This window comes from Odocoileus virginianus, chromosome 9 (genome assembly GCF_023699985.2).
Source record: "Odocoileus virginianus isolate 20LAN1187 ecotype Illinois chromosome 9, Ovbor_1.2, whole genome shotgun sequence".
In the NCBI taxonomy this organism is placed as follows: Eukaryota; Metazoa; Chordata; class Mammalia; order Artiodactyla; family Cervidae; genus Odocoileus; species Odocoileus virginianus.
In genome coordinates this window covers 42,631,837-42,646,377 of record NC_069682.1, presented here as the reverse complement: position 1 = coordinate 42,646,377, position 14,541 = coordinate 42,631,837, and the positions used below count along the sequence as shown (strand labels likewise).

The 14,541-nt window shown below is 56.8% G+C and overlaps 1 protein-coding gene across 1 annotated transcript in view; it reads right to left on the bottom strand.

Annotated features, from left to right (window-relative positions):
- Window positions 1–653: 653 nt before the first annotated feature.
- The window catches only part of ADARB2 (adenosine deaminase RNA specific B2 (inactive)), a 227,444-nt gene continuing 213,556 nt past the window's right edge, over window positions 654–14,541 (bottom strand). The window contains exons 5-10 of the mRNA XM_020883684.2: window positions 13,386–13,554; window positions 12,024–12,175; window positions 10,557–10,725; window positions 7,713–7,894; window positions 5,455–5,633; window positions 654–5,039 (exon numbers count right to left, since the gene is read on the bottom strand). Coding sequence (XP_020739343.2) covers window positions 4,863–5,039; window positions 5,455–5,633; window positions 7,713–7,894; window positions 10,557–10,725; window positions 12,024–12,175; window positions 13,386–13,554 — 1,028 coding nt within the window. The 3' untranslated portion in view covers window positions 654–4,862. The remainder of the gene's footprint in view (window positions 5,040–5,454; window positions 5,634–7,712; window positions 7,895–10,556; window positions 10,726–12,023; window positions 12,176–13,385; window positions 13,555–14,541) is intronic.

Genomic DNA, 14,541 nt, shown 5'->3' with positions numbered 1-14,541 from the left:
CCTGTCCCCGAGTCCCTGTCCCCGAGTCCCTGTCCCCCGAGTCCCTGTTCCCCCCGAGTCCCTGTCCCCAGAGTCCCTGTCCCCGAGTCCCTGTCCCCAGAGTCCCTGTCCCCCCCCCCGAGTCCCTGTCCCCGAGTCCCTGTCCCGAGTCCCTGTCCCCCGAGTCCCTGTCCCCCGAGTCCTGTTCCCCCAGAGTCCCTGTCCCCCGAGTCCCTGTCCCCAGAGTCCCTGTCCCCCCCCGAGTCCCTGTCCCCGAGTCCCTGTCCCCGAGTCCCTGTCCCCCGAGTCCCTGTCCCCCCCGAGTCCCTGTCCCCCCCGAGTCCCTGTCCCCGAGTCCCTCCCCCGAGTCCCTGTCCCCCGGAGTCCCTGTCCCTGGAGTCCTTGTCCCCCCCGGAGTGCCTGTCTGGCGGAGTCCTTGTCCCCCTCTCTGGCCACCAGGGGGCACCTGTTGTCCTTTTCACCTTGGGCTCGTTTCCCTCCAGGCTGGGGGGCTCAGACCCTTTGCCTGAGACCTGATCTCAGATGCACTCCTGTAAGAAGATGAAGGTTCGGAAGCTGATCCTGCCATTTCTTCATGGGGCAGAACTTCTGTGGACTCTGAGCCCCTAGAACTCTGCTTGATGAGAAAGGCCCAACACCCCAGGAAAGCACAATTGTGCTTAATGTTTTTATTCACTTAACAGAAACATTCACTTATCAGATTTCACTGAAGTGCAATTTACAGAACTCAGAGGCAAATTAACATATGTAAATTCATATTTTAAGGTTTCGGATTTTTTTTTTTACAAATATTACAAATGTACATCGATTGTTACAATATTGCCATTCAGTCATGCTTTCATGTACATACTTTCACTTAAGAATTACTATTTATTAAGTTCATTTTGCTTAAAAAATGCTGAAAATTAACTGGGCACTGCTGGGAAAGTGTTTTTCCTTTTTTACTGATACATGTACTGCGGAGTGGTAGAAACCTAGTGCTTGTGTGACACGAGGCCCTAGAGTCCAGGCTGTTTGTCTTTGGAGGGTATTTCTCCCCCGGCTTCCTTTCTCACATGAGTTGAGAGCCAAGTGTTTCTTTCTCCAGGGCCGGTGCTGCCCGCACATCCCTGCAGCAGTGATATGATTTGGTCTACATGTTCAGAGCTGTGATATCAGTGTCCCTTTTGGTGAACAGGCTCCAGGGGCCTGAAGGGACTGAACACAAAATCACGGGAACACTCCGGGGGCTGCCTAGTCCTGAGCAAAGACCTGAAACAGTCAACGAAGTGGGGCTCAGGGCAGACACGCACCTGAGACCTGACTTTCAGTGGTAACAGGATGGGGAGTCAGGCAAGAGAAAGGGGGGAGGTTGAGGAGGGAGAGAGAGCGTGGGAAAGAAGAGGCAGCCAGAGGCAGCAGCTGCCTTTGCCTCTTGTTTCTGCCTCTCCCACCCCCACCTGCACCCTTCATTTGATCTAATTCAGTCTGTGGGGGGATCTTAGCAGGAGCTGGAGCATCCGTGTTCCCACAACCCGCAGTGCTGCAGCCAGGGGTGAGTCAGGACCTGGCAGAGGGTGGGAAGGGGCCCCCAGGGGCCCTCCCAAGTCAGAGCTTCCTCCCCACCGCCCACCCCCTGCAGGGACTCCATGCGGGGCCAGGGAGTATATGGGACAATGGGGAGGACCTCAGGCTCACCTGGCCGCTGAGGGGTGGTCCATAAACAGCTTTCCTGACTTCCCTTTGGTCTCATCAGAAAGTGCTGTTTGTTGTATTTTGGGGCCAATTAGATGATTTCATTGGAATGGCTTCTTAAAAAATGGGTATAGAAGTTTCTCTAAATCAAAAATGTCTAAGTTTCAAATGTCTTTTTAATTTCTTTAAACAAGATACTATAGACACATCTTGAAATTTTTAATCTAAAAATAGGATTTCATCAAAATACTCTATTCTATTCTGGGCATTGATATACCTTGTATTTACTATTTATGGCTCTCCAGACATGATAAACATTATACTGGAAAAAAAAAAAAAGAACGCATTTAACTTTACCAGTAAGAACAGAATACTGTGAAAAAGGAATCATGTGGGAAAATATGAGCTGTGCCTGCTTGAAAAGCTCGTTGATGGTTCTGAGGAACAGTGGATGTTAAGACACCATAGCCTCCAGACATGAACAGACTCAGAGAGGAGCAAAAGGCAACAACAGTCATAGACCTGCACATCCTTTGCTTGGTGAAAACAGAACACAAATCTCGAATCGAGCAACTCGCTGTCACATGTGCGACCTGCTGCCCACTCCCGACTCTGCGGGTGGGTCCCACCAAGATGCTCTACACAGGGAGCCCCAGGCCTTCCCCTACAGAGCCGTGTGCACTGGGGAGAGAGGTGGATGCGATGGGCTGGGCGGATGGGACCCAGCAGGGCAGGTGTGAGTGCGGAGGCACAGGTGGTGCTCCGGCAGGTTCTGCAGGCAGTGGATGGTGGGCCTTTTCGTTGGCTCTGTCCTGCTTTCAGGGGAACTCAAGTTTTCTTCTCACAGAGACCACAGGTGGGGTCCAGGAGCTGTCAGGCTCTGCTTGACTCAAATTCCCCAGGTTTTTCCAATTAAAATATGCAAGTGGACCTGCCTAAACAGGGCCAGGCTCCCGGGGCCTGGAGTGGAGGGAGAGATACCTCTGGGCTCCCGGATGACCTGAGCTGGGCCCTCCCACCACCCCAGGCCCCTCCTCGAGCTTCCAGTTGTTCCAGCTCCTGCCCCCACTTGCCCTCCTGTGCTGGGAACCCCGGGGCCGTTCCTCGTTTCCTGCTCACTCATGGCAAAGCGCCAGGCCCTGAGCCTGGCTTCCCGCTGCCCTCGGACCCTTGTCTTGCTGCAGGTGGGCCCTGCAGACTCCTCGTCCACCTTTCCCGCCTAGAGGCACCCTCCTGACCCGACAGACTGGCCCCAGGCTGGTGCTCATGCGCACTGGGTGTCAGGTGCCACCTTCTCCAGGAGCGGCTGTTTACATATCAGTTGGGGTGGTTGTGGAGACCCAGTGCCTCAGACAAACGTGAACATGCAGCCCTGACCCAGGCCCTGGGGGAGGCTCGTGACGGGTGGGTGGGTGCCTTCTGAGCCCCTAAGCAGGTACTTTAGGCGGCGTCCCTGCCTTGTTTGTGGGTCGCCCCCTGCATCGTTGCTGTCGTCTGCTCCCTGTGCCGGGAGCTCCTTTGTATGAAGCGCAGAGGGTGTCCCCGAGGATCAGCTCAGGGCGCAACGAGCTGGGATTCTGCTCGGAGCCAGGAGGGGCTGGGCCTCCAGCTTTGAGAGCAGGGCTCCAACCTGGGCTCCAGAGTCAGAGTCACAACCGGCCTGAGGCCTCTGGCTGTCTGAGCTTCGTCCGGTGAGACGTCGGAGGATCAGAGACTTACATCAACTGGCCTTGACTCTGGCTATGTAAGAAGTAAGATTTTACTGTCTTTCCTCAGTTCTTATGAAAGATCACTGTGAGTCACCTGTTTGCAAGAACGTTTTCATCTCTCTCGAAACTTTATCTTGGAAAAGTTGTCCACTGCCGTGCCAGTCTTCTCTTGTCAAAGAACTTGAGTGCTGAATTTGACTTTATATTAAATCCTAGGAGAAGCGTCTCCTTCCAGACTTGTGATAAGTACCAGCAGCTCTCTTTGTTTCACTTTCGCCCTGTTGTGGGATCTGTGAGTCCAATGCTGTGCCTGCATTTCTCAGGTTAAGTGAGGAGCCTGGGCTGCAATGGAGCCTCGCCATTTCTATTTTGCACCATGAATGCCAGATATTTTAACTGGAGGAATAAGGGGTTGGTTGACCAGCATGATGGAGCCAGACATGAGTCTTCTGTGGTGAGAGGCATACAATGGGCTGAGGGTGTCCTGGGTGTCTCCCCACTGCATGGAGCGGGCTCGGGTTGCTGCCCCCTTGATCCCAGGTGCCCTGGGTATGCGGGGCAGGGGACCCAGAAGTGGCAGGACCCTACCTGCTGCGCTGCTGCAGCTGCTTGAGTGAAGGTTTTGTTGTTCAGGATGGAGATCGGAGAGCCAAGATCGGAGACCAAGATCCCGCAGGTTCCGTGTGCTCTGGGCTTGCTTTCTAATAAAGCTCAGTCACAAGGGCAGGACTCAGTCTGGGACAAGACGACCCTGAGTGGCTCAGACCTTGTCTGTGCTGTTGAGTCGTCGTCCTCCAGGAATGCAGCCGTGGGAGCGATGGTGTGGGGTGTGGGGCCCTCGTCATCGGATGTTGGCAGGTGGGTTCCTCAGGACCTTGATCGTGGCCCCAGTGCTTTAGGAACTGACCCTTTGCTCTGTGAGAATGGTTTACTCTCTGGTCCTGTTTTGGGGCTCCATAATATCATGCACCTCGAGTCCTTTTGAAAGGAAGTGGAATAAAAACTGAAACCAATGAACGCGACAGCTCGTGCTTTCTGGCTTCTTTGGGGAGGAGCCCATGGCTTTTCTCTTCGCTCGTGGCTTACCCTGAAGTCCCACATGCTGTGCTCGTGGGAGCCCCTCGGTTGGGAGGTGCACGGTGGGGCGGGGGCGCCGGGTGGGCCTGGTTGCTTCTCACCAGCTGAACCTCGGCACTTTTCAAGGCAGCACTTGGCACCTCCGGCCCTAATGGAAGCTCCCTTGGACACACGGGGGAGGGAGACAGGGCCGTCTGTGCTGGAAGCGGGGTGTGGTGGGCAACCTCAGTCAGTCCTGGCCTCCTGGGGGTGGTCATCAGAGAAGCACCACGCCCCTAACCCAAGGTGAGTTGCTCGCCCGAGCTTGGACACGCATGTTTCTGGAACACCAGAGGAAAGCGAACGCTTGGTGCGGGTCAGCACCATGGGGGTGCCCGCCGCATGCAGCGTGCCCCGCCAGCCTCATAGCGCTAGCAGGAACTGGTCTTGCTCAGGCGGCTTCCTCACCCACGTGCCCAGGCCGGCCTTCTGGAATGCTCTGCACAGCTGCTGTTTGACGGCCTGGTAGGTGCGCGCCCCCAGCTTGGCCTCACAGTACATGGACGGCGTGTCCCCGTGCCGTGGGATCCGGGTGCTCAGCTGTGGAACAGAGTGAGAGGGGCCGTGAGCCCGCCGGGAGTGGCCTGGCCAGTGGGGGCCATGGTGGGGGCTCCAACTGCTTGCTGGCCAGTCCGTGGCCCTGATACTCACTGCCACGTAATTGGGGGGACCTAACCTTGGAGCATCTGTCTCCTCCTGTCTGAACCGGAAGCACATTGACTCTGAAGTCCCCGTGGACTTTTCACAGGCTGGGCCGGCCACAGCCGTTCACCACTGAACCCCTTTCTATCTGTTTCTGGGGCCACAGGACAAGCCTGCTGCGGGTGGGGGACCTGCTTGGAGGGGCCACATCTGGGGTCCCCGGGGGACCAGTTGGCGGGTCTGCGGTCACCTGGCCCCACCTGTGCCCCCCGTCACCCCCCGCCCTCAGACGCTGGGAGGGAGCGGCCCCCACCTTGCCGTAGAGCCGCGCCCACCGCGCCGAGAGCCTGTGCTTGCAGAGCCGGGAGGAGCGGCCACAGCTCCGCCTCCCAGTGGTGGCGTCGATGACCTCCACGTCCGCCGTGCCCACCACCCAGTTCACGCTGAAGTGGGGTGCCTTCCCGGGCTCTCGCGCTTCCGCCTGACTCACTCCTGCCAAGAGAGACCAGGTGCCAGGTGTGAGCGCTGCCCGCCCAGTGGGGACCGGGGCTGAGGGAGGGGCGGACGGCCGCTGTCACAGGGCTTGGGCGCAGTCAGGGCATTGAAGGCAAGGCTGTCCAATGAGGACACAGCCCATACCTTTCCTCTCTGGATGTTTGTCCTGTGGACTGGGGGACGGATGGAGTCATGGGAAGGCCGCCTGAGAACATGTGTTCATGGGGTGCCTGCTGTGTGCCAGCTTTCTTTCTTTTTTTTTTTTTTGTGTGCCAGCTTTCCATGGGGTGGATGCCAGGGCCATGGACACAAGATGGAGTGAAAAGAAGCAAGGCTTGAGGGTGTAGGGCCGCTGGCAAGGCGAGGTGACCAGGGCCCAGTGTGGACTGGAAACCAGCCCGTGTTTGCATTTCAGGACAGCAGAGCACTAAAGTGGTTCCTTCTAAGCCCAGGGGCTACTGCGGATTCTAAACCACGGAGGACGGTGGCCTCGAGGAGGGGCGCTGACCCTGGGCCCTCGGCCTTGGGCCCTCCACGCCGTTCCACTCTGTGTGCAGCCAACATGGCCAGTCCCCGGGTCCTGCTGGGGTCACACAGGAGTGGGCAGAGGACACCCTGGGCCTCGTGTTCATGGTCCTGATGCTGCAGGTTGTTCAGCCTAGCCCCTCCCCACCCCCGCCCCCTTGGCCCTCCCAACACCCGGATCCAGCCACGGGGCACCCCTCCTGTCCACACGCTGCTCCTCTGCAGCCTCCTGCTCCCGAGCGGATGGCTGGATGGCTGGACAGTAGATGGGACCTCTTAGTTCCCAGGGCAGCAGCGTCTGGTGCTGGAAGTCACTGCACTGCAGACCCAGCCCCTGTGGGTGCCCACCCCCCAGGAGAGCCACCCCCAGGTTGTTTGTGGCCATGATCTGCCTGGGCTCAGGCCTGGGGACCCCTGTGTACAGCTTCGGGTCAGATGTGCAGGCACTGTTCATGGTGGGGAGGTGTGTGAGGGGACCCCATCTACCACAGGTCAGCCCAAGGTCACGGCGAGGAAAGCTGGGCTGTGGTCCTAGACATCCCCTGTGACCCCTGTCCCATGGCCTCCCTGCAGTTTGCTGAGGCCCCTCTCTGGCCCTGGGGACCCCTGGGCATCTGAGGGGGGTCCCTGATTCTGGCAGAGGGTTGCAGGTTTTAGGAACAGGGTCTTGAGCGTAAGAAGCCTGGGTCTCTGAGTACCAGACAGTCCCAGCCCCGATGCTCTCCTGCCCTGTCTGAGCTCTGGGGTCCGAGATGCTGTCCTTGGCCGGGGACCACCATCGGGATAGGGAACCGGGGGTGGGAGGTGGCTCCTCTGGGGAGCTGGCCTGGCCTGCGGGAGCCCTCACAGCTTAGCACCTTCTGTATTCACCGCCACCCCGTGGGCACCACCAGTGCCCCTTGGCTCCTAAGTGAACAATTTCATGGTCCCAGGCATTCCTAGGCTGACTCTAACCACAGCTCTTCACTGTCTCTGTCTCCTCTTTCTGAGGATCTCATCCAAACCCAAGCCCTAGACTGGCTGGTCCCTGTGGATCAACATGCGTCCACCCAGCACCCCTGCAGGGGAGGAGCACGGGGAGCACAGAAACGCCCCTCTTCTACCTTCCCCGGGGCCACCGGTCAGGACAGGCTCCTCGGGATGGAGGGTCACTCCTGCTGAGCCCAGAGCTAGGCGGCTGCCAGGGCATGGCCATGTGAGTCCTGGTCCTCAGGACCCTGGGCTGTGCCCCCTCCCAGGGTGGGGGTGCTGGGGGGACATTCAGAAACTCGCTCCTGGATCAGATCAGGGTGGACTGAGGCCCTGGGTCCCCTCCCCTGTTGAACATGCATGCTCACTGCCTGTACTTCCATGGCCCTGCAGACACGGCCCTGACAGCAACACCGCACGTGTGGAGAGTCCACCCTGGACCATCACCGGCGCCTTCATCCGCCCGTCTGGTCTTTCAGGTACCGGGCACTGAGTCTTAAGCGGCATGGGCCTGACTTGGAAAGCCTGCCCTGGGGCCCGGGACTGGATACAGGGGTGTGCATCTGAGGATGGCCTCCTTACCGCTGAGCAGGGGCCGGTTGTGCCGGTAGGAGGCAGGCAGCTGGCCGACGTCCTGGGTCCGGTGGCTCATGACACGGGAGAGGTGGCCGGTGTGGCGCAGGCTGCCCACCACGATGCTGTGCAGGTACACGGGCTCAATGAAGTGGCAGAGCAGCGCACCCTGCAGGCCCAGCACGTTCCACCTGGGGGGAGATGGGGGTCAGGTCCTGGGCGCTCTGCCCGGGTGACCTGGCAGTGGGCGGGGCCTGCTCCGGTGACCCAAGGAGTTCGCTGGGCTCTGGGCTGCTTTGACTTCAGGGGCCCTGAGCAGAGCATGCGGCTCCAAAATGAAAGCTGCTCTGGGTATGTGTCGGCTTCTGCCAGCAAAGGTGACAGGGCCCTTGTCAGACTTTCTCCCAAATTTGGGTGGAACAAGTTTCCGCGTATGTGTTATTTAAGGTAGGATTCTGTGGTTTCCATTCTAAATAATGTGCTTAAAATCCACCCTCCATCCGCCGCATAAGCATCACGCAGCTAATTTCTTACATCATTGTTCTTTTCATTAATTAACATTTCTCTACGGTTAGAGCGATTATTGTGGGGCCTCCACGCCGCACATTTCCTTTCATGATTAATAAGGAGTCATTATATTTCCCTTTCCCGAAGCAGTCAATTAACACAGAATTCTTTCCATTAATTACCGAACGCTCAAACCAGCAGGCCTACCTGGAGAGCAGTCTGCTCCGGGAACCTGTGACACCAATTGCCTTAAAAAGTTCTCTTTAAATTTTATTCCAAAAACACAAGCAATTTAGCTGGCGATATTAATTTGCCTCAGAAGCATCGAGGTGAATGAGAAACATCTTTTAATCTCATGCAAGAAAAGGCAGCCATCTGGCTGGCGAGGATGGAGGCACGTCCCCCCCTCTGTAAGTGTGGGTCATTAAAGTAATGTGCTCACCCACATAAAACTCAAGTGGAATATAAAAGGTAATATTTACACACAAACAGTTTAGTCCCACAATTTAAACAGTCATTGGTTTTATGAAACGTTTACTTTAGCCTATCAGATTTGCATAACTTCACTTAAAAAAATGATTGTGGTCATTTCTGTGAGTCACATCCTGTCTCCCTGAAAGGAGTGGAGGGCTGTCCTTGGGGTTTGGTGGGCGATTTTCCCAGAGAGGGTGTCCGAAAGGTGTGAAGGAGAGGACATTGCTGGAGGCATGAGATGCTGGGGAGTGGACATCCCCATGGATAACAAAGCCCTTTCTCAAACGATGAGGTCAGCATTCCAGAGCCATCTGTGGACTGGCTTGGAACAAAACTGTATCTGAATGGCTCTGGCTGTGGGATTGTCTAAAGACAAACAAATTCTGTATCTGGCTTCCTCCTAATCACCTTTGCAGCAGAGACGATCAGCCTTCTCCTGGCCTGGCTATAGGAGTTTAACTTGTCCGGCCAACGCCATCGATAAAGCCAAAGTCACCGTGAACACAAACTGGAGAGTTTTCAGTTTTCTGGAGGGAATGGGAGAATACTTTTCCTCTAGTTCAAACAGTGATATCACCACATTGTTGGCAGAGAAGAAAGTTGCATATCTGGTTTCAGTGTAGATAATCCTAAAGAAATACATTAGTGTCTGTCTGTCGGTCACTGAAATGCCAACGATACCTGAGGGGGCGATCCTGGAAAGAAGCTGGCCTCTTTAATGAGGGACGCACTCTCTGTGCCCGGAGGATCAATGGGACTGCCCTGGTGGCCCTAGCACAGACTGCCCTGCCCACACTCAGAGGGAGGGACCCCCGTGGCCTGAGATCTCAGCGCGGGAGTCCCTGGACAGCAGCTGTAACTACTTGCAGTCCATTTTTATGGAGAAAGTTTTAATCTGTTCATTTAAAGACACATTGCAATCGATAATCAAGTTCAGGTGCTTAAAATTAGAAACCATATCTAAAGGAACATTAGTTTCAGAAGATTTAGACTTTTATGAGCCTCTGGACTCTGAGAGACAAGAGCTAAGACCCCCAAAATCCGTTCCCCGTCATTTCAGGAGTGGTGTTTCAGCGTTCGCCTGTGACGGAGGGTTCGGATCACTTCTTACAGCCAGGCCAGAAAGACCGGCCACATCCGTGGGAACTGTTGATGCCCTACACCACACTGGCCTCGTAGCGAGTTTCACTCTCTGTCCTCTGATGTTTGAGGTCCTAGAGACGGTGAATCTTCAATTCTGCACCATCTGTCCACTTCACTTTCTAGGGGTCAGTCAGAGGCCCAGCACTCTTGGGGTAGCAGGAGGACTCCCTCATGCTGGAAACAGCTGCTTTTCTCTCTTGATGAGGGATGAGAACATCACAGGGGAGGGCGCATTTTCTTCTGACAGAGGAGCCAGATGATGCTACAGGTGCTTCTCTTTGCTGCAGAAATCAGTGCTTTGGTTTATGCGGTTGGGCCAGGGTGGTCAGTCCCTCCAGGGCAGTAAGCAGCCCTGTTTCTCCTGCAGCCTGTTGGTCATTTTCCTCAAGATTCCAGATCCCTGTTTACACAGGCTCAGGTTTTACCTGCCGTGTAGCCCAGGAAGCCACAGGGGCACCGAGTGTACCTGGGCCACCTCTGTGTGCAGTGTCAGGGTCAGGGCCTGGGGTCCCCACTGCCCGGCTCCCCAAGTCCCTGGGTATCTGCCTGTCTGAGCCCCGGCTGCCCCTCTGACAGCTCTGCCTGACTCTCCAGGGAGGTGGGGGATGTGGGCAGAGTGTGGGACTGCACTGTGCACCTCAGTACCAGACTAGGCCCCCCTCCGGGACCACCGCCCTCATCCCCCTCCCCACACAAGGGCGGCTCTCGCGTGAGGAGAGGGGCTGTTACCTGGCGATCTTGTCCGTGCAGGACATGGTGACCAGCTGCTCGCCCAGCAGGACGCCGTCCCAGGTCTGCACTGCGCCCGGGCCACGCACAGGCACCGTCCCCTCCCCCGACTCGATCTTCGTGCGCAGGTGCCCCCGGAACTTCCTGGCCAGGTGCTTGCTGCTGCTCACTAGGAGATGAGAGCCACGTAAGACAGGGGTGTGGGGGGGTACTGGGCAGAACCTCTGGGCGGGACGGGCTCACGTAGATGCGGAGGAGCTGGGACACAACTCCGCCCTGGTCCAGCTCGGCTGGAGTCACACCACAGTTTGGACACTGACCATCAGAGGCTCTGCAGCCAGAGAGGTTTCAGGTTGAACACTGAGCACAGGCGGGCCAGAGGAGGAGCTGCGTGTACAGCGTCGATGTCTGGGCTCCTTCTCGCCTCTTGAGAGGTTCTTTTCACCCTTTGTGGCCATTTAGGAACTACACTAGTTCCCAGGCAGCAGGCTGCAAACCCAGTCTAAATCCAAGTCCTGGCTCTATGGTCTCCCAGTAGCCTTGGAAAAGCTACTTCAGACCACTGTGATAGCTATTTCATCTAAAAATGGGGACAGTGCGGGTACCTCTCTCCTAGGTCGAGGGACTGAGATAGGACCTGGGAGCCCAGAGCTGCTCCCAAGGGTCTGGTGGGGGGGAATGTCTCTACACCCAGAAGTGACACCAGCAGGTGGGGTACTGCCTTGTCACTGTTCCCCATCTTTCCTCTCCAGAGCCCCCACACCCACACACACCACCGTTACATGAAGCACTAGCTTGAACAAGACAGATTAACTTTACTACTTTGTCTTTTTAAAATATTTCTGCACACTTAGTCTGCATTATATTGTATTATAGAAATGCTTAACTGCTTTGCATGCAAATTATATGTGAAATATCATAGTGATATCAGCACTGATACACACATGATGATATGGATGGACAGTAGATGCCTTCTTTACAAGGTTTCTATATAAGTTTTAGAATTCGTGAAAATGCATTACTCTTTTGCATACCTCACTGAAGGTACCAAACAATAAATGACATCTGAGTTTACATGGGCACCTTCTCTTACAGATCTCAGATAATTCCTGGCACATGTTCTCATGGTTTCTAAGAACTGAAGTTCCTTTCCTATGTATTCATAGCACCCAGAGGCCATCTCTCGGGAAGAAAGTCATTGCACTACTCAGAGAGGTTTCAGGTTGTGACTGACAGTGCTACCAACCAGGTCCTTGGCAATGTGAGGTTCAGTTTGGACTGGCCTCTGAGTCTTCTCTGGAAGGGAGAAACAAACTGAGAGGCTGAACCTGGCAGTGGCACATCCAAGGGATGCCCGGCTTTCCCGTGGGTAGTGCCTGAATCTCTTCTTTGCTGTTTTACATGGCACTAGGACTCAGGTGACAGTGATGATGCTGGTGATGCTGGTGATGGAGCCCGCTTACTCACGCTCGGCCGCGCGCTCGTGGGGTGAGTGCAGGCGCGCGTCTCCGCAGGGCGAGGCGCTCAGGTACAGGTGAAACAGGACGCCCTCTCGCAACCGGAAGCCGCCCTCCTTCAGCCGCTCGAAGATGGAGCGCTCGCTGTCCTCGCGCCGCTTGCTGCAGACAGACGGGAGGGCGTTCAGCCGCGGCCCCGGGCTGGGCCCCCCAGGCTCGGCTCATAGCCGTTCCCGTACCCCGCGTGTGGAGCCCCTGGGGTCTAGTTCCCACCGTCCTCCCCGCTGCTGCCTCCTCAACAATCCAACATCTGCCAGGGGATCATGGGGCCGGAGTCAGACGCAGAATGGGGACAGAGGGGCGCGACCCCCCAGGAACTCAGCGCGTGGACCCCTCTGGCCGTGCCCTCTTCAGGACCCCCCTGGCCGCCCGCACAGAGGAGCCCCCCTCCGCACGGAGGAGCCCCCCCGCACGGAGGAGCTCCCCTCCGCATGGAGGAGCCTCGCTGCAGGAAGGAGCCCCCCCTGCATGGAGAAGCCCGGCTGCGGCCCCGCCCACACTCCCTGTCCTGCCGGCCACGGCCGCCTTCCTCCGAGTCCAGCTGTTTCACGCGTCCTGCCCTGTTGCTGATGGATTCCTCACACAGGCGGAGCCTGGGAACCCCTGAGGTGTCCCACCAGCCTCGCTGCCTCCTGACTCTGTGCCGGGCCCCCAGCCACGGATCCCCAGAATCTTGGGGTAAATGCACGGCCCTGGCTTTCTGCAGCCATTGCTGGTCCCTTCCCAACAATGCCCAAGGGCAGGGGCCCGAATCCCCCCCCGCTCCCCTCCCCGGCCTGCAGCTGGGAGCCAGCGCACAGCCAGGCCCGGGCCATGGTGACACACCCGGAGTCAGGGGTGTTTGGAAACATTTCTGACCTGGATACTCAGACAGAAACCCTCCCCAGTTAGGTGAGATCTCCAACTCTTCCCCACGTTTAGCCATGGCTGATCCACCGTGGGCCTGGAACTGAGGAGAAGCTGCACATCAGGGGCTCGAATAAAACTTCCCAGAGCGTATGAAGGCCTCGCTCTCTGTGCGTCTGCTCAGCACCCCTGGGTCTGTTCCCCCTCTGTGTGACTGCTGGGACCCTGTGTTAGAGGGCGTGGGGGACAGCAGACCTGACCAAGATGCCCGCTGTGCTCGGGGCCACCGAGAGTCTGCCCCTGCCTAGGGGGTCCTCAAGGGAGACGCCCCTGGGACGGCCCAGTGAGGAGCCGCATGCTTTCAGGGCATGGCCGTTAGCAGGTGCTGGGCCGGCCAGGACCAAGGGGATGCCAGGACAGAGGGGACGCCAGGACAGAGGGACACAGGTGCAGGCCTCATGCTCACCTCAGGTGCAGCTCCAGCTGTGCGTATAGGAAGTGGACCAGCGCCCGCCTGGCCAGGATCTCTGCGTGGCAGTCGTTGACCACCAGCCCCTGGTCGTTGATGTGCTCGCCGCTGATGCACTTCGTCCCCGAGGACAGGACGATGACCTGGGCATGCCTGGTGTCCAGGCCTGGGGGACAGAGGAGGCATCAGAGCCCGTGGCCGCTGCCCTCCCCGCGGGAACTGAGTCTGCTCTCCCCCTCTGTCCCCACCCCTTCCCCCAACCTGAGCTGCAAGTTTATCTATAAATAGCCAGTCAGCCAGCCAGCGGAAGGTGCTGGGGAACCCAGGAACCCTGCTGCCCCCCTGGCCCTTGGCCGAGGATCACCCCCTAACTGGAAGACTCCCTGAGGGTGGGCCTGATGCCCATGTGTCCCCTCTCGTCCCATCTAGGGCCATGTAAGCTGCTTCCTAGCCAAGCTTGCGGGAGCTCTGAGGGATATTGTTATGTAAGTAAGGAAAGCAGCTCCTGCTGATGGGGGTCCAGAGCTCTAAACCCCAGGGCATGGGGGCAGGGTCACAAAGCCCCGAGGAACAGGAGACAGGACTGTGAGACCACCCTGAGCCAACCCGACCTGCGGTGAAGCCGAGACCCTGATTTCCAGGTTAAATCCTGAGTCCTGGCTTTCCTGAGAGCCACGCCCCCATTCAGACAGTACCAAGGGCTTCTCCTGGAATGACCCCCTGCCCCCAGTACATGTATCTGAAGATCAGAAGCTCTTCAAAGGTACAGCTTTACCCAGCTTCTCATTTGTGCCTTAATTAGTCGCGACCCCTCAGAACATCCTTGGACCCGCAGCCGCCTTGGTGGGTGTGGGGGGCAATTGGAGCTGACGAATTCCGTGGCTTTCCTGACACTTCTTCCTTTCTTCTATCCTTTTCTTTCTCTCCTCCCTCCCTCCAGCTGCCTCTTTCACAAACAGCTGTGCCCAGTGTGGACAACTGATGGTCATAATTAGGGAGAACATGGAATATTTTGTTGAATAAGATAACATGGTTTAAACACCCTAAAGCCACCCCTAGCACATAGACAAACACTAGATGTTAGTGTTTTTTCTGTTATTCGTTCACTAACAAATTTAGTGCTATGTTTCCACTAAAAAAAAAAAAAAAGATT